This window comes from Idiotropiscis lumnitzeri, chromosome 2, assembly GCF_059441095.1.
Source record: "Idiotropiscis lumnitzeri isolate Australia: NSW breed Sydney's pygmy pipehorse chromosome 2, RoL_Ilum_1.0, whole genome shotgun sequence".
NCBI classification, from domain to species: domain Eukaryota; kingdom Metazoa; phylum Chordata; class Actinopteri; order Syngnathiformes; family Syngnathidae; genus Idiotropiscis; species Idiotropiscis lumnitzeri.
Window position 1 is genome coordinate 6374270 of NC_142392.1, and position 18634 is coordinate 6392903.

The window sequence follows — 18634 nt, forward strand, 5'->3', positions numbered from 1 at the left end:
GATGATTGATATCAAATAAACCCGCCTCCCTCTCCGCCGTGCATCTCGCAGCCACACTGGGAGCAATTTTTCTAAGAGCCTCTTATGCAGCCGCACACGGGCAAAATAATATTAGTATGGTGGCGACAGGCACGTGAAGGCCAGATGAATCTGGGATAAAAATAAAGGCAAATGAATACAAATGGGGTCTCCTTCACCTAGAGGGGCGAATAAATCACACATGCTCTAATGCGGCGTGCTCGCTCGCCCTCTCGCTCGCTCTCTCTCGCGCTCGCTCGCCCGCTCACTCAGCCTCCATCAGATTAACTTTGTGTCCTTCTCTATTAATAATACACTCATAGAGGTGAGCCGCGCTATTTACTGGCGACGCAAGTGTCAACCTGTCATGATGTCATGGCAGGTTCCGGCCACTAGGGTGCATTTTTGCGCGGAATTTCAAATTTTTTTTTGCCAGGAGAGTGACAACACAAACATGTGGGCACTTTCGAAAAGGGCGTCCGTCGGTTGTTCAAATATGTTTTTTTGGAGCAGCAAAACGTACAGTTTTCCGCTCTCTCAATTTTCTGCCGTGCAGATTGGGCTGCTCCCCAAGAGACTTGACAGGTGTTGAGAAAGAAGATGGAAATAATTCATGCAGAAGAGGTGAAGTGAAAGTGAAGGTTCTCGGGAGAATCGGGGCAAATCAACACAATAACATGCGCGTCGGTCGCTATCCGCTTGAATGTCAAACCTGTGGAGGGTGCGTCCGACGCGTAAGCTCATGCCCTCCTGTTCAATTAGCGACTAATTATATTCCGTAATGTTCTCGATGTATTCCCGAGGAAGATTTAGATATGAAATATTAGCACATCTACGCATTTGTTTTCCTTATAAACCCAAACCGGTGACATCATTCTGTCATCGTGACACATTGCGTCAATTTAGGATAAAGAATATCCGCACGTGAATATTCTTTATTTGACGCAATTAAATAAAGTGAAATTCAAGATGGCATGCGCAACTTCACTGAAAAAGTAACTGAATTGTATTTAAAAAAAACAGTTTTTACTGATAGAAATTAGAAATGAGCGAGTATCGATACCTAGTATCGGTATCGGGCCGATACCGTTCTTATTTTAGGCTATTCGCCACGGGTGAGTGCTGTTGATACCAGCCACGGATTCCACAGTAAAATCCGATATTGAGTGAGTTCTCCTCGGCAGTAGGTGGCGCTAATGTTGAAGTATGTAGCCGCCTTCTCACCTAAGCAGTGAGCGCAGCTGTGCAATGTTTGGATGAAGGACGACATTGACTCCGGCAGGATTCCTGTCACACACATGCAGGGTGCCCGAGTACGAGCGAGTCGTTTTTTTTTTTTTTTTTTTTTGTGGTACTCGCATAAAGAGCGTCTCATCCCCGTGGGAGACGCCGACATCTCTCGAGACAGGACAAAGTCAATTCGGGCGGTTACACCGAAGCCCGCAGGGAGCAGGCCACCAGAGGCTTGACTTATAGTGACAGAGGAAGGCGAGTTGAGGAGAGAGAGAAAAAATAAATAAATAAAAGCGAAGGTGAGCTCCAGTCAAGCCGCTGGAAAGTCGAAGTGGTTGTTTTCCTCGCGTGATGTCATCCTCGCGAGGTATGATCGGAACGGTAACGTGTGGCATCGCCGCACTTGTCGTCTGCTATTTTGCACACGGCTTTCGTGCACACGGCTTTCGTGCCCCCTCCCCCTCCCCTACCCTCCCCGGAAATAACACTTCCCTTCTCGAAAGCTGATTCACTCGGAGTGGCCGCTTAGCTCGCCATTCATCGGCGCTGCAAAAACATCGAGTCGAAGGATCACAACAAGAAGGGGAAGGGCTCGGACCAGCAGTTGGTGTGTGCGTGTTTGGGCGGATTTGTGTGCAACAAAAAGTTCAGGCGAGCGGAAACGCGAGATGGAAAAACACACACACACACACACACACACATATAAAAAAAAAAGGAGAAGATGGGCCGACCCTCCTGCGTGCCGACATTGTCCCCCGGTGCCGAGTTTCCGGGCTGGCTTTAAATTTGTCCGGGGACACAGCGGCACAAGGTATAATCCACCTGCCAGCGCCGTTCAGCATCAGCGGCCATGTGGCAGAAACATTCGGGCCCTTCTCCCACTTAAACACAAAACGCCATCAGTGCAGAACCGCGGAAGCCATTCTCCCCCTCCCACTCCCCCTCCCACTCCTATCGCTACGGATGTGTCAATGAAACTTTTTTTTTTTTTTTTTTTGGGGTGGAAAGAAAAGAAAAAGTGCTTGCCTGCTCACTTCACAGGAAGGCTGAAAAATCCCAAATATGAGTCGTCAATTCCTTGATTGGCACACAACGTGTGTGGGCAAACTACGGCCCAGGGGCCACATGCGGCCCGTTAAACGTTTTAATCCGGCCCGCCTAATTTGAAAAAAAAACGAAATGAATAAACCTTGTTAATGTTTTATTTTCTAAATACTGTGGTTTTTATTTTGGCTTTTAAAATTTTGTCATGCTTTTGTAAGGCCCCTTTGTCAAATTTTAGAACCCATTGTGGCTTGCCTGCTTCCCCCGTTGTACGATTCCGGATTTTTCCGAACACCCGTTTATTGCCACTCGTTTTTGGTTTTCTGTCAAATTTAACATAAAACAAAAAGAATTACAAATTGCGTAATCCAACAAAATCCGGCCATTTTTACCACTAACACACGAAATGCCATAGACATGCTAACGGCTAGCATCAGTCTCGTGCCGTGAAAAGTCTTAAAAACGGATAATCGCACACATATGAAGACACGTAAAAAAAAAATAATAATAAAATAAATCAAATAATAAATATGATGTAATAAAAAAAAAAAAAACGAATTCTTGAGAAAAGCTCAACTGAATAAGTTTGAAATCTGTTCAAAAGTGTGTGGAAGCAAAAACTATTCAAAAGATGCTTTTCAACATCGAGCAATCCAAACATTTTTTTTTTGCCAATGTCGGTGAGCCAAGAGAGGTTGATTAGAATTTCCCCACACCTTTCTGACCAATCAGAGAAAAGGAGAATGATTGGTTCGTTTGGCGAGGGGAAAAAGTGCATCTCTCCCGCTTTTATTAAAAAAAAAAAGAAAAGCGTCTTCCTTCCAACGCTAATGACAAATGAGCTATCGATTTTCTTGTTTACAATCCCGAGTTCAGATTCCCCCCCTTCGGTGCACATGATTGACCTCGGAACGGAACTGGCGGCACTGAGCTCGCCCCTCGCTCAAGCTTTCACCACCATCTCACGGACACGACCAAGGAGAACCGACTCCGGTACCGTGCGTCGCAACAGGCCCGGGGTTCTTGTTTTCCTGACCTTTTGCTATTGATCCTCGCTGATCCTTTGAAATGTCAGCCTCGGCAAAGCTCAGCCACACTTTGTTACACGCTAACAAAGTGCAGTCAGCACACTCGCAAACGGGCCGACGTTGCTTTTAGTGTGCGGCCACAGTGTCGACTTTTTGGATGTCCGGCCGGGTATTCTGCCCCCCCCGGCGGACCAAAAGGGGGGGCGGGGTCATGTGACCGAGGGCAAAGGGAAAAAGGGAGGTAAAGATTCAGACAAGGAAAAGAGAAGGATGGATACCGGCATTAGGCTAAATCAGGGGTGGGCAAACTACGGCCTGGGGGCCACATGCGGTCCGTTAAACGTTTTAATCCGGCCCGCCAAACTTGGAAAAAAAATGAAATGAATAATGAATAATTTATTTTCTAAATAATGTGATGTTGTTGTAATGCTTTTGTTGATTTTCATTTAAAATTAAATTCATTTTTTTTCTCCGATGAGGTGAGGTTACCAAAACACTCCTGGTCCGGCCCCTCTGTCAAATTTTAGAACCCATCGTGGCCCGCCAATCAAAACGTTTGCCCACCCCTGACCTAAATACATAACTCGGCCTCCTCGCGAGACATCCTTTCTCAAACAGAAGTCCTTTTGGAACGCGACGTGAGATATCACCGAGCTGAAAAGTCAATGAAAAAAATCGATTGGGGGGAAACGCCCAAAATTCAGGAACAAGTCGGTACACGGCGCTGTTTGCTCGGCGAACAACCGGATTGAGGAATGCGGCGGTACGTTAGCGCCGCACAAACGGCGCGGACCTGATAACAAGAAGCATATTTAAGCAAAACCTGCCATAAGCTGCCTTTTACATTAATGCCAAATGATTGCGGTCTTATCCTCTTTGGGGACCGTTCGCAGGCAAATTACTATTCACGGCGTATTGCGCTTTCGCTTAATTGGAATTTGTTTAGCACGGTTTAGAAGAGGGGGGAAAAAGGGAATAAACAGATTTATTGGTGGACGGGCCTCTGCCAAGTAAAGGTTATGCATAATTTAAGGCGGATTAGTTTGGATGTAGAGGTGAAGAAGGCTAAATGGACAACATCGAGAGGAGGGGGGGAGGGGGGGGGGGTGACTCTTTAGTTTAAAATGCAAAGACACGTGTAGCCAAAAATTAGCGTCCGTGAGTAGATCCGTCAGCAAACTAACGATGGGATTTTTTGGGGGGGGTTTGCGGCCCGGGGAGAGGAGCGCGATGTTGGACTTCAATTTTAAGTATGTCAACGTGTCATTTGGCATCATCTTCAAATGAGTCACCTTCATTAGCGCCGCACGCATCGTGACATCGCCGTTGCACGATGCATTTGACGCCTAATGGACTTTTTTTTTTAATTTTATTTTTTACCCTCTACGCCAAGTCAAGACGTAAAGACGGATGAGGCAAAGATACAAATAATATTTACTTATTCACTACCAGCCGAGTTAAAAAAAAAAATAAAAAAATGGATCTTTGACGTATATAGCCGTCATTGGTAGTAAACAAGTTAAGCTATGCAATGCTTTTTTTTTTTTTTTTACTCCCAGCACACACCAAGTCTTGAAAACCAAGATCATAGTTAACATTATTTTTTTTTTTTTCACGTGCCGACTTTGTCTCTGCGATTAACGGGCGGCGGGCAGATAAAAAAAAAAAAAAAACGTGCCTTCGTTAGTCCGGGATTCAGCCAGCTGCTCTTGTTCGACGTACTCTCACAGGACACTTCATTAGGTACACCCACCCCCTTACGGCAGGTGTGGTCCAAAAAGTTTGCACACCCCTATTGTCTTGTTTGTTTGTTTTTTTCTCTTTTGAATAATAATAAAAAAAATGTTTTAAATATGTAACAAGACGTATGAAAGGATTGAAGCGTAAGCGACATGTCAAGAGTGCAACACTCGGCGCTGATGTGGTGGCGTCTCCGCAGACGCTGGTGTTAAATGATCGCGTTTCCCACATGTGCTTGTTCACGCTGACATTTCATCCTCGGGCTCAGCGAGCCTCTGGGCTCTCCTTCACGTATATGTGTGTGTGTGTGTGTGTGTGTGTGTGTGCGTCAACAAATCAGGGGGTTAGCGTCGCCGCTCAGCTGTGTGGAAATGTCAGAGCACATCTGCGACGGGACGATATCAGCAATACCTGATGGTCACCGCACATACAGACAGAAAATAAACCCACGCCTGGAGCGATGACGCCACGAAAACTGCCAGGTTACACACCACAACGGCGCCGCGACCCCCCCCCCCCCCCAAAAAAAAAACGGTATATGTAGATGGGAGCGGGATTACGTCAACACGCATTCTAACAAACAAATGTTCCGCTCCAGAATAATTCGAAGATTATTTCGAAGATCGCGTGTATCGCGCATGGCGAGACTCCTCGTTCTCGCTGTGATTGGCCGAGATGTGTTTCTGGGCTTTGTCATGACTGTGAAATGAATTTAACGCCTCCCTTGTTGAGTGTGAAGACGGAACGCGTGAGGAACAACTTGCGGAGCGGCGCTGACGACTTTGCGTTGTCCTTGCCAGAGCAAAAAAAATTAAATCACTGCTAAAGCAAAAATCTACCAGAGCTGGAAAAAAAAATCTATTTCCGCTCGTGACAGGCAGAACATTTGAAATCCAATAAATCGCATAAACTACCGCAAATACTTAAACTGTACATCAAAATTTTTTTGGTTCAATTTTGATGGTCTCTGACGTATTTTTTTACGTCAGGGGTGTGCAAACTTTTTGATTGGCGGGCCACGATGGGTTCTAAAATTTGACATAGTTGTTTTGGTAACCTCACCTCACCAGAGGAAAAAAAATGAATATATATGTCTTGGAAAAACCAGAGTATTTAGAAAATAAAACATTCACAAGGTTTATTTTATTATTTTTTTTTTTCCAAGTTTGGCGGGCCGGATCAAAACGTTTAACGGGCCGCATGTGGCCCCCGGGCCGCATTTTTGCCCACACCTGTTTTACGTGAACGTCTTACCCAGATGACCCAGTAACCCTTTATTTAAACCAACAGTGCCATCTAGAGGATTTAAAAATACAACAGCTGGTTCATGAAGCCAATTTGAAGCTTCATTTTACGTGACGGGATAAAAATAAAAATAAAAATTCAAAGAGTGAGTCAGAGGACGAGAACGCATCGGTGCTTGGTAAATCCTCTCGGAAGCGAAATGCATGCAAAATCTTGGAGGATCCTCCCGTATGGTTTGTTGATGTTCACCACTTGCTCATGCGCAGGCGACTGCGAATAAATTGGCAATTTTCGAACAATAAAAGGAGAATGATAGGAGGGAACAGCCGCCTCTTTTGAGTGCTTACGCTTGCGGTAACGCGCGCACGCACGCACGCACGCTCGCATGTACCACCGGGACATTTTACTCTTACAGTAGGATGAAGAGCCCAGGGAGGAAAATCCCGGCAGATTCATCGCACTTCAGGTGAAATGAAGACACAGTGAATCGGCTTAAAAGGTTATTTGACTCGTCGGAGCTTGAGCAACATGGCGGCGCATTAGTGAAGAGGAGGAGGGAGGGAGGGAGGGAGGGAGGGCGGGGATTGACGAAGAGCGAGGAGAAGAAAACACACGCACGCGCACACGCACGCGCGCTTATTTGTATGCGCCAGCTCCAATTTACAAGCAGCTCATCGCAGGAGGGGAATGATGAATAATGTTGATTCGATGCTGCTGCTCGGCGCTAACCGATATGAGTGGCGGGAAATGCAACCTTGAAGCGATCGGATGCATGGCTTCAATAAGCATGCAAATAAAACCTCGCAGTCATCGCGACGGTGGAACTGTTTCCATGCATATGGAGGTGTTGCGGAAAAGGCGCATTAAGGGAAAAGAACTCGGGAAAATTTCCGCAGCAATCGCGTCATAGCGCAAACTACGGCCCGGGGGGGGGCCACATGCGGCCCGTTAAACGTTTTAATCCGGCCCGCCGGACTTGAAAAAAACGAAATGAATAAATCTTGTTCATGTTTTATTTTTATTATTTTTATATTGTTATAATGCTTTTGTTCACTTTCATTTATAATTAATTAATTACCAAAACACTCCATCCATCTGCTCCTGGTCTGGCCCCTCTGTCAAATTTTAGAACCCGTTGTGGCCCGCCAATCAAAACGTTTGCCCACACCTGCTCTACATCAGTGTGTCGAGCAGGTGTGGGCAAACTAAGGGCCGGGGGCCACATGCGGCCCGTTAAACATTTTAATCCGGCAGGCCAAATTTGAAAAAAAAAATTAAATGAATAAACCATGTTAATGTTTTATTTTCTAAATAATGTGGTGTGTCAAATCGAGATATTTTGTTGAAATTGCTTTTGTTCATTCACGGAAAGAAAAAAAGTACAACATAATAATATTCGGCTGCGAGCCATCTGCTTGGATGTTCAGCGCTTTGTGGCGATGACATCATCCTCCTCTGTGTGCCGAAAACAACCGTATCCCAAATCCAGTACGACCGCGTGTGATTCCAAACGAGGCGCGCTACATTCATCACGCGAGATCTGATCTGTCGCCGAGTCGCCCCGCTCCGTCTTACCTCCCCCGGTTTGCGCACGGCCCATCTTTCACCGCTCTGGCATGGGATTAGACAGAATTTATGAGACCAAGATGCTGGCTGTTGACACAAGTGTGATCGACCATTTGGTGGGGAGATAAATGCCCCACGGAGGCTTTAATAATAATTCACGCCGCTGATGAAACCTCCTTTTAAAATGAATGTGCTTTTTGGCGTCTATATCCGTCAATGGCAGCGAATGAGTTCAAGGAACGGGATGTAAAAAAAAAAAAAAAATAGACTCATTTGGATGGTTGAGCGCCGACCAAACTGATAACTTGACGTCTCGCATTCTACAGCAGCGTTTCCGTCCCGCTTCCGGAAGCAGAGGCGATTTCTCCAGAAAGTGTTATATGTTTTTGTCATGCGTCGCCATGGCAGCCCCCCCCCCCGACCCCGGCGACTGCTGGTCGTTCAGAGCACTGCTTAAAAAAAAAATAGTGAGTGACAAAACATAACCGCTCAGCTTGACAGTGGTGTTAGTCAATCCCCCCCCCGCCCGTGGGGCTCAATGGATCGATCACATTTTTTTTTTTCAAATGATTCTAAACCGCTCTTCCGTGTCAGTGAGCCACACTGAATCACTCATCACACTTGAGGTTTTTTTCATTTTTTTTTTTTCAGCACCAACGCAGTCAATCAGCTATTGCTTCAGTTTCTCTGCGGGGGGGCGGGGGGAATTATGAGAGAAAGCAGATCTCCCTTCAAGACACCCCCCATTTCACTTTCAATTCCTTCCCGGTCTCCGTTTGAGTCGTGCAATAATTACACGCGGACGTGTTTATTGAGAAGCGATGCCTTTGTCCTCGCCTTTTTCTATTTAACGTGTAACGACGTAATGACGTGTATTTCCGTCAATGGTAACGAACGCCGCGCTGATGTTGTCACAGTTTGGAGGGCAGCTCATGTTCTGAAAATTGCATCGTTTCCTATGACTTGGACGACAACTGACCGTTCTAATCGTTGTCTCCATTTTCTCAACAGCCGCCATTGTTCGGAAAAAGCAGTGGTGCGAGATGGTGCCGTGTTTGGAGGACGAGTGCTGCGGTCTGTTAGTCAATAAATCCGGCTGGACTTGTACGCAGCCCGGCGGCCGAGTCAAGACGACCACGGTGAGTTCGGTCAGGCAGACCCGTCTTTGAGTTGGCATTATAAGAAATGTGTCCGATTTTGTTCAAACACGCAAGCGAATGTTTTAATGCTCAGCAATGATTGTGGTTCACATTGTCGCCTCTTTGACAGTTTTATGCGTCCTCAAAAAAAAATGCCAATAATTGCAAACGATGACCAACAACAATTAAAGTTATTTTATTTTATTTTTTTTTTGTCACAGTTTGAGGCCATTTGGTTTGCCGCCGCGTTGCCACGCTCACTAAATACTCCAATTATCTTCATCTCGGTCTCATTTGGTGCCATGCGGACAGCACATGTAATTTTCTCGCGGCGCTGAAATCATGCGGCTACCTGCTGTGGCTGAAATGATTCTGATTGAACAATGATTGTTTTGTGTGTCGACGCCGGGTCGCCTTTTGGAATAATGACAAGAACGGAATGGGGCGGGCGCTGGATGTGCGCAGCGGGGATGCGTTTTATTTATTTATTTTTTTTTTATCAGTCATTATATGGAAAATGTGGAATTCAAACAGACACAGCTCTTACTATTTTGTCTTTTTCAAACTTTGAGTAACTATGTCACCGCAGAAGCACGAGTTAACGGGGCCAAGGGTGAGCAAACTTTTTGATTGGTCGGCCACAATGGGTTCTAAAATTTGACAGAGGGACCAGGAGCAGATGGATGGAGTGTTTTGGTCACCTCACCTCACCGGAGAAAAAAAAAAAATTTAATTGGAAGTGAACAACAATATTTATGTCTTTAAAAAAACACAGTATTTAGAAAATAAAATATTAACACGGTTTATTAATTTCATTTTTTTTTTTTCAAGTTCGGCGGGCCGGATTAAAACATTTATCGGGCCGCATGTGGCCCCCGGGCCGTAGTTTGCCCACGCCTGAATTAGGGGAAGGTAAAGTGTTTGAAAAAAAAAAAAAAAAAAATCAAGACTTGAACTTATTTACCGCTTTTCTTTTTTCCATCGTCTGAAAATGACCTAACTGCACAAAATAATTATGAGTTACTGCGTTAGCGCTTAATTTTTTTTTTTACGCTGCAATTCAATTCTGATAAAATTTTGAGCACTGTACAAAATACAGGCTCACTCCAGCAAAAAAAAATAAATAAATAAATAAAAATCCACGGACAAAAATAGGCCGATACGACATGCTAGCTGCGCGTCTACGGTGGATGCTAAGCTAACGTCTCCGTTCCCAACATTTGAAGGGACTCTTCATTCGAACATGACCTCCGCGTCAGAATGAGAAATTTGCCCATGCCAACATGGCCGACACACTGCCGCACTTTTTTTTTAGCCTGCTTCAGCACACGTTGGAACCATGTAATATAAAAAAGATTCTTTTTAACGTTAATGGCGGAGGCATTTCATCGAAGCTAAATTGCTTGTGTTGGTTATTCCCACTTTTGTCGTTTCTTCTTGTACAAGCGACGTAAAAATCTCATGCCCAACATGGCACACGCGCCCGACCCCGGCTGCCTTATCTGTGAATGTCAATCGGCGAAGGCTGAGGCCGGCCGGGGCATCGTTAAAGCAATCTGTCATAATTTAGTCATCAGCTGACTCACTTGTTTTGCTGAAAGACGAACGCACACATCAGTTAGCTCCTGCCATGAGCCGTTGACACGCATCCGGATATACCTGCTCGCGGTCCAGCGGGGTGACGGCCCCCTCTATGTTTCACCTACAACGTCGTTTGTTATCCGGGGCAGGCGGAGATAGCCCGCACGTGCGCTCATAAGCAACATATATCTGCGTCCATTTATTAGATTTGACAGCTATAAGAGCAGACGTTAGCTGGCATGCAAATGCGTGCGGATACTACACAAACGCGAATGGCCACTTTGCCGCCTTGCTCGTACCTTTCATATCCCGCTCGAGGACGTCAGTCATCGGTTCGAGATGACAGCTTCTTCCTGACTTTAAGACCCGCCGACAGCTCGTCAAACGGCCGGACGGACGCGCGCACGCACTCGTCTGTCCCGTTCGGCGTGCATGTTTAAGCAGCTTTCACAGTCAGGGATTTATTTTATTTATTTATTTTTTTTAAGTCGTCGGCAGCAAGCAGTCATGGGTCACTGTTTAAAATTCCTTTCAAAATATGAATCCGTGTCGGAGACGCGACGGGGTAATGCGGCGTTGAGGAAAGTCGAGCGGGTGTCTGATTTTGAGGTTGATGATTAACCCCACGCAAAGAAGGCCTCGGATTGGTATTTTCCTCACCAGCCAATCGGCGGGGACCATCCAGATAATCACACACTCAAAATCCCAAATGTGGTCAGCTTGTATTTTTTCCTTGAATGATCTAAACCAGGAGCGGGCAAAATTTTTGATTTGTGGGTTCTAAAATTTGACAAATTTTATTATTATTATTACATTTTCTAAAAAAAATATTCATAAAATTATTATAAAAAATACATATAGTATATACAGAAAATACATGTTTTAATTTTTAAATATTAAAAATAATTCTTGGCATATCACAGCAAATATTTAGTTGTCCATTCCTTATTGAACACTCGACATTCTCCGTCCACTTTAATTTTCTTAGCGCCGCTCATCTTTACAGAAAGTCAAGTGGGAACGTCGAGTAAGAGGCTCCACCCCCAACAAAGTCAATCAATCTCGAGTGCTCCTCCTAGTGGGGACACGAGGAAGTACAGGGATAATAAAACATTAAGTTTTATTCATTTCATTTTTCCAAGTTGGGCGGGCCGGATTAAAACCGTTAATGGGCCGCATGTGGCCCCCGGGCCGCAGTTTGCTCATAGCTGATCTAAACGTTCTGTAAATAAATGAGGGCTCACTATTTACGTTTTGAATTTTTAAAAGGGGACCACATCGTTTTAAAACTGAACGTAGCCTTTCGAACCTCAATTCTCCGACCAAAGCCACGCCCATCACTGCCCCATCGTGAAAAACCGACATATTCGTCAGCGTGTGACGCTTTAACACTAAATGTTATGTACCATCAATAAAGATTGTACCGCTCATTAAAAATCCAAAAGCGGTGCTCAACACGCCATGTTGCTAATTTAGGGTCCCGTCCCAATCCTCAGCTTCCCGAGGTCTGATTGTTGTGCCGAGTTTAGCAAATGAAGGATGACGGCAGTGAATGGGAGTGACTCAACAACGGCGATCCGTAAAAATGATTTGTGTAATTGACAAGTTCCAGGCCGCGGTACCCTGCGACCCAAAGCGCTACTTGACTCATGCGGAAAATGGACGAAAGGAACGCAACATATGCGTCCCAAAGCAACAAATCGAACGGCATCAAAGTTTGACTTTTCAGAAAAAAAATTTTTAAATAAAAAAAAAAATACACCACCATGTTTTCTCGCTTCAACAACATGCAAAAGCAAAACAGTTTACTCCGTTTACTTTGAACAAATCCCCCCCCCCGCCCCGAGGCTCGTCCGAGTATAAACCCACACTGGCGCTATACGTGGATGTTGCCAGAGGGCGACTGCGGCCCGTGCACAGTCCACTGAGCATGTCCGACCTGTCCGTCAGGTGTTTGTGTGAAAACATCAATGCAGACAAGCAGGCTCATCCCTGTGGGGCGGATGAGCAAGCCGAGTCAATCTGACTCAGACCGAGCTATTTTGGACAAATGTCAGCAAGCGCTTTTGCGTGCCTCGGCCAAACTATTTGGACTTTCTTCTCTCTTTGTCTTGATTGTGGCGGACGAATGACATGGCTGACCTCTTTTGTGCATTGATGATCAAACAACCCCCCCCCCCCCACACACACACAAAATTTTTTTTTTTTTTTAAATTTCAAGGGAAAATGTGACTTACCGGATGCGTTCTGAACTGTGTTTGGGGAAAGGGGCGGCGCGAGTCACATGACCGGACCCTCACTTTAGTTTTTCATGATCGCCTGTAAGTTCGCCGTCGGATGGCAGACGATGCTTAATAGTGCTTCATCGGGTTTATTCTGCAGAAGAGAGCAAAAGAGGCCACGTGAGTAAAAATCAGGAAATTGAGTCTCACGTGGAAAATGGAACGCAGACTAAACCCGAGAAATATTGCAACACGAATTGCCGCCCGAGTTCCTCCCGTGAGCAACCTCAAGTTGTCAAATGTCAAGCAAATCAACTCAATTCGTGAATTAACTTGAGGTGACTCGAGTTTAATGCCTGAACTAACCATGGAGCACCGCTAGGGGGCACTGCATCAGTTTGGGGATCATTTTTCAAAGGATCGCTGACAAAATTTATTTTGTTTTGTCCATCTTGGAGGTTAATAACCGATTCACACACACAGTAGACAACTCAGTTCTTAAAAAAAAATAATAAAATAAATAAATACGGGCGTTGGCTTCCTGTCCATCCTCTCTGGTACTAAACGATGGGAAGTAAGCGGCATGGTGCCCTCCACCATTTCAGACACAACAAGCGTCCTCTCGCTCGCTCTCAAGTCTCTCTCGTGTTTTTGTCTCTCTCTCTTTCTCTTTTCCGGCTGCATGGGGTTGCTCGGCGAGATGGAGGCAGAGTGATCGCACCATTAGAGGAGAAAAAAAAAAAAAAGCAAAATCACCGCAGGTGATCCGGCGGGGTTTTTGTGACAGTCTGATAAGACAAACAATTGGCAAAAAAAAAAAAAAAAATGATTATTAAGTATTGGGCTGTCGTTTTGTGAGTCGTGCAAGTGAAGCGACATCAGGGTGTCGCCGGCGCCGGCGGTGCGGTATGCAAACGAATTGGCCCATTTAGGTTCGGACCGACACAATGCAATTGTCATGAACAAACTTCACAACAGTTTATTATTTTGATTTTTTTTTTTTCGACAAAGCATTAGCTACAAAGCGTTATTTAAACTGTGAGCACCTCCTGAGTGTAATAACAACTTAATAACAACAACGGCAGCATTCACGGTGTCGCGAATGCAGGGCTAGAATGTTACCGGGAGAAAATCCATGATTCGATCTGAGTACCCTTAAAAAAAAAGAAAAAAAAAAAAAAAGGTTGCTTTCACACCACGATATCCTATTTATGCAATCGCACCAACCCGAGCGGCCTCGCTCGCCCCTTTTCTCCATCATCTGCATCTTGGAGTCTCGGTGGAACCAGTTGAAGACCATCCTGATGGGATCTCCCCACGCTCCCCTTCAGCACAGGTTCTGGGTCGGTACCAGCTTCTGTAATTGATCCCGGTGGGCATTCCGGGCACAGCGGAACAGAATAACCGCTAAGAAGACAGCTGCTTGGCCGACCCAGACAGGCAAGCGAGACGGGAAGACGAAGAGCCCCTTGCTGCTAAGCGTTCATTTCTAGTTGGCGCTGGCTTTTCCACGGAGCCAAGTCAGCATACCTCACTCTCCATTTTGGGAGGGGGAGGGGCTTGGGGAAGACATTAGAGTGTTAGCGAGGGGCAAGAGGGAGATGCACCAAGAATATTAAAAAAAAAAAAAAAAAAAAGTGCTGTCTCCTCATGTTCTTTGGATTGATGCGCCAAGTCTCCCCTGGCCGGTGAAACAACTCGTGTTTCCAACCCAAATTGCCAATAATGACGAGTTTGAGTCATTTCGATTTGGCAAAAAAAAAAAACGATAATTGATTTCATAAAGTAGGAAGTGATTGATGGCTCGCGCTTGAGCTGCAAGCAGCTGTCTTGACACTCCGAGTGGCAGACGGCGGCAAATGAACACAAGGCCATTATGTTCGTTGTTGCGCTTATAGCTTTTTTTTTTTGTTTTGTGTTCTCCTTGTGTCACAAAATGTAATTAAAGAGGACAAAGCGGAGAGGGTGTACTTAATATGAAAAAGAAAAATGTGAGCTGACGAGAATTTGATTCGCCATTCAGTCATTAATAGCAAAACAGCAAATTTGACGACCCGGGCTACGTATCGGTAGTGAGAATATGTTGGTCTATTACAGGTGTGGGCAAACTGCGGCCTGGGGGCCACATGCGGCCCGTTGAACGTTTTAATACGGCCCGCCGAACTTGAAAAAAATGTTTTATTTTATCCGGTGAAGTGAGGTTACCAAAACACTGCATCCATCTGCTCCTGGTCCGGCCCCTCGGTCAAATTTTAGAGCCCATTGTGGCCCGCCAGTCAAAAAGTTTGTTTTTTTTCCAATTATTTATTTATTTAAAAAATTTAAGAAAGCCGCGGGCCAGCATTTAATGTTTTGGAAAACAATACAAATGCTAACTTTTTCTTTTTTTTTTCTTTTATTGAATTTTTTTTATTATAAGTGGTTTTATTAATGCAACATATTTATTTTTTCAAATGACTTTTATTATTTATTTTATTATTTATTATTATTTACTATTATTTTATTTTGAATGCTACTATTATCGTACAGAATGTAAAATGGTCGTCATTTGGTATAGCCTCGCGGGCCATGTATAATTAATCTGTGGACCAAATTTGGCCCGCGGGCCAGAGTTTGATAGATTCAAGTCCAGTCTACGTCAAGCTTCAAGAGGCAAAGTCGAGTATGTCGGAAGTTTTCCTTTGTCTTAACTCATTGACTGCCAGCACAGGTAAAATGAAAGTACGTCTATATCCGTCAATGGTAGCGAACGAGTTAACATTCGTGAATCATGTGACCTGACTCCCCAAACAGTCGAGAGAAACAAAAGATGACGTTTGAGTCCAAACACACGCGGCGTAAGGGAACGTAAAACAAATAAATGTCCTGGTCTCTTTTGAGTTACTAGAATTCCCTCGCTCTCGGCTTTTTTTTTCCCCGAGCACAATCACCGGCGTAACCATTTTTCAGTTTGCAACACTTTTGAAGGCGCTTAAATGTGACACTTTGATAAGCCCGGCTAATAATACGACGACACCGCCGAAGAAAAACAACCAGACTGTGCTGATTACATTATATTCTTTTTCTTATTTTTTTTATTTTATCAACAATTTGACTCCCACACATCTGCCGTGTATTTCATTAGACGAACAAGCAAGCTTTTTTTTTTTTGTCTCCTGCAGGCTCTATGACGCGACAAGACGCTCCCTCCACATTGTTGCACTAAGGAGAGCTTTGACGACCCCCTTGACAGGCAGCCTAACAACACCCCCTCCCCCTCCACCACCGCCACTTTTCCACCACTATCGCAAGATCCCTGGACGCCCCCCCGCCCCCACCGTGGTCCTCGTGGAGGCAGAAAGGTACCAAAAAAAAAATATATATATTTGTTAAGATCCTTATTTTGCTTCATTTATTTATTAATTTTTTTCATTCAGCCCCCCCCCCCCCCACCCACACACACACATGTGCGTTAAGCTACCGAAAATCCACGCGCGCTACGATACAAGACGGCTCCATCTGCGTTTGCAGCTTGTTGCCGCTCTCGCTTGGCAATGCCTGAAGTGAAGCCGCGCCAGCCCTCGCTCCGATGGCGTCTGTGACTCGGAATAAAACGAGGCGGCAAAATAAGGGGAGGGGGGCGGGGCACCCCTCGTCTATTAGTTAATATTCCTGACAGTTATACGATTTGCTTTTAAGAGAAAATCTGATGGCGCTGTTTCTTCCCCATCTCGGCAGTGAGTCCCTTGGTAGATTTGCAGCTAAAAATAGACATTGAAGGAATCCATGCTTGTATACTTGCGCAGCACGTCATGGAGAAGATCTGTTTACCACCAGTTAAGGAAGAGCAAAATGCAATTAGAAGAGTGCGCCCCATAAAGAAAGCTAATAACATAACCTCTGCTACAAGACAAGTTCTTTGTTTCAGAGACGAATTAGTGCACTCGCTCCCCGAGGTCAGAATCCTGCGGTACGCCATCGTGGATCTGATGTAATGTTGCCTCTCGAGAACGAGCTTTCTAATCATATTGTATTGAGCAGATAGCAAAGATTGATGTTTGATGTTCTGAGGAAATATACCAAAAAAAAAAAAAAAAGTGGGGGCTTGATCGCAACATAAATCGGCAGCGAGCTGCACTCGAGCGTCTGGAGGCCCGCGCGTACGGCGTACATACGTGTGTGAACATTTTTGCTGCTTCAGGCGTGTAACGAGCCATTTCCCACCGCTTATTAACCTGTGGCTCGTCGCGAACCCGCTGATGAATATTCATCGGGCAGGCTTTTGTGGCAGGGAGATGCGACAAGAACGGGACTGCTACAACGACAAATGAGCAATCAGTGAAATGCAAATACAATCACAAAAAAATAAATAAATATATATATATATATATATATATCAGTGCTATCAAGTGATTACATTTTTAACTAATTAATTTTTTTTTTAAATCCATGATTAATTGTGAATAATCAAATTTTTTCAACTCCAGTTTTTTGTGAAGCTGGTTACAGACATTTACTTGAATAATACCTCAGAATTTATGCAGAAATCACCAAATATGAACTATATTAAATTCAAAGGCCTTTTCTTTTTTTCTCAACACAGCCCACAAGCACCAACACTCCAGCAGTGTTAATTTGCAAGGCCCAGTGTTAACTTGAGCAGGGTGTTTGGTTCTGAAAAGATATGCTAAATATGTACAGGCAAATATGGGACAATATTCAGAAAATATGCTAATTATTTTTTTAGGTCAATCAAATATTTAACTGAGTTAAAAAAAATTTTGATTAATTAATCTCCAGAGTTGACGGTTTAATTTTACCAGCCCTAATATATATACATATATATATATATATACATATATATATACGTATATATATATATATATATACGTATATATATATATATACGTATATATATATACGTATATATATATATATATATATATACGTATATATATATACGTATATATATATATATATATACGTATATATATATACGTATATATATATATATATATATATACGTATATATATATATATACGTATATATATATATATATATATATACGTATATATATATATATATATATATATACGTATATATATATATATATATATATATATATATATATATATATCATACAAAAAAATGGTCCAAAAAGTTGACAAACCGCCTTTTTATTGTCACCTATAAATACTATACGCAGTGGGTGTCAGATTTTTATTTTATTTTTTTTTTTAAATATCCCTAAAGTTTTGAACCTACTAACTTATCTCAGCGTTGGTGGTGACCAAGAGGATGCACTTTCTTTCATGCGTCCGTTAACACGTTTAGCGCGGGTCCGTGTGCGCTGACATTTCCAAGCGAGTCGTCCAGAGTACACACGCAGAGGAAATGTCAAGCCGCGGCCATATGTTGCCGCAAATTTGCTTTCCATCCCAGCTGGAGAGCGACTGCATATACATTATGAATAGAGTTGTGTTTAGCGCCAACAGATGTGCGCGTCTGTTCACCTTCACTTCAGTGCACAAGTAAAGCGCGTCTAGAACGGCCGCACAAATGTACTGTATCCTTTGCTACAGTGATGCGCCTCGAGACAGGAAGACGTAGCGCACGTCGCGATGTGCATGGAATGCAATGTTGGATGAATATCGATATCTATCGAGTGAAAAGCCCGGGAGCCAGTGTGCACAAATTAGACATAAACACACGTGGATTATTTACGTTCCGCTGCGTCGGTGATGGATTAAAGTTTGTCAGTCACTTTAAAGCCGGACTCTCGCCTTCCCTCCCTCGTCTCGCCGAATGGAATCTCGTCGTTGGCTCTCATAAGATATC

General features: G+C 44.1%; 2 protein-coding genes across 4 annotated transcripts in view; one reads left to right on the forward strand and one right to left on the reverse strand.

The window, feature by feature from the left end:
• The window catches only part of tafa5a (TAFA chemokine like family member 5a), an 88209-nt gene that overhangs the window by 66709 nt on the left and 2866 nt on the right, over positions 1 to 18634 (forward strand). For both annotated transcript variants that reach the window (XM_088289055.1, XM_088289056.1), the window contains exons 3-4: positions 8886 to 9013; positions 15978 to 16157. In XM_088289055.1, the coding sequence (XP_088145181.1) occupies positions 8886 to 9013; positions 15978 to 15986 (137 nt within the window). In that variant the 3' untranslated portion in view covers positions 15987 to 16157. The remainder of the gene's footprint in view (positions 1 to 8885; positions 9014 to 15977; positions 16158 to 18634) is intronic.
• The window catches only part of LOC148341477 (uncharacterized), a 100321-nt gene continuing 94518 nt past the window's right edge, over positions 12832 to 18634 (reverse strand). The window contains exon 6 of one of the 2 annotated variants that reach the window (XM_088289057.1): positions 12832 to 12970. In XM_088289057.1, the coding sequence (XP_088145183.1) occupies positions 12896 to 12970 (75 nt within the window). In that variant the 3' untranslated portion in view covers positions 12832 to 12895. The remainder of the gene's footprint in view (positions 12971 to 18634) is intronic. The other variant, XM_088289059.1, reaches the window with a different exon arrangement.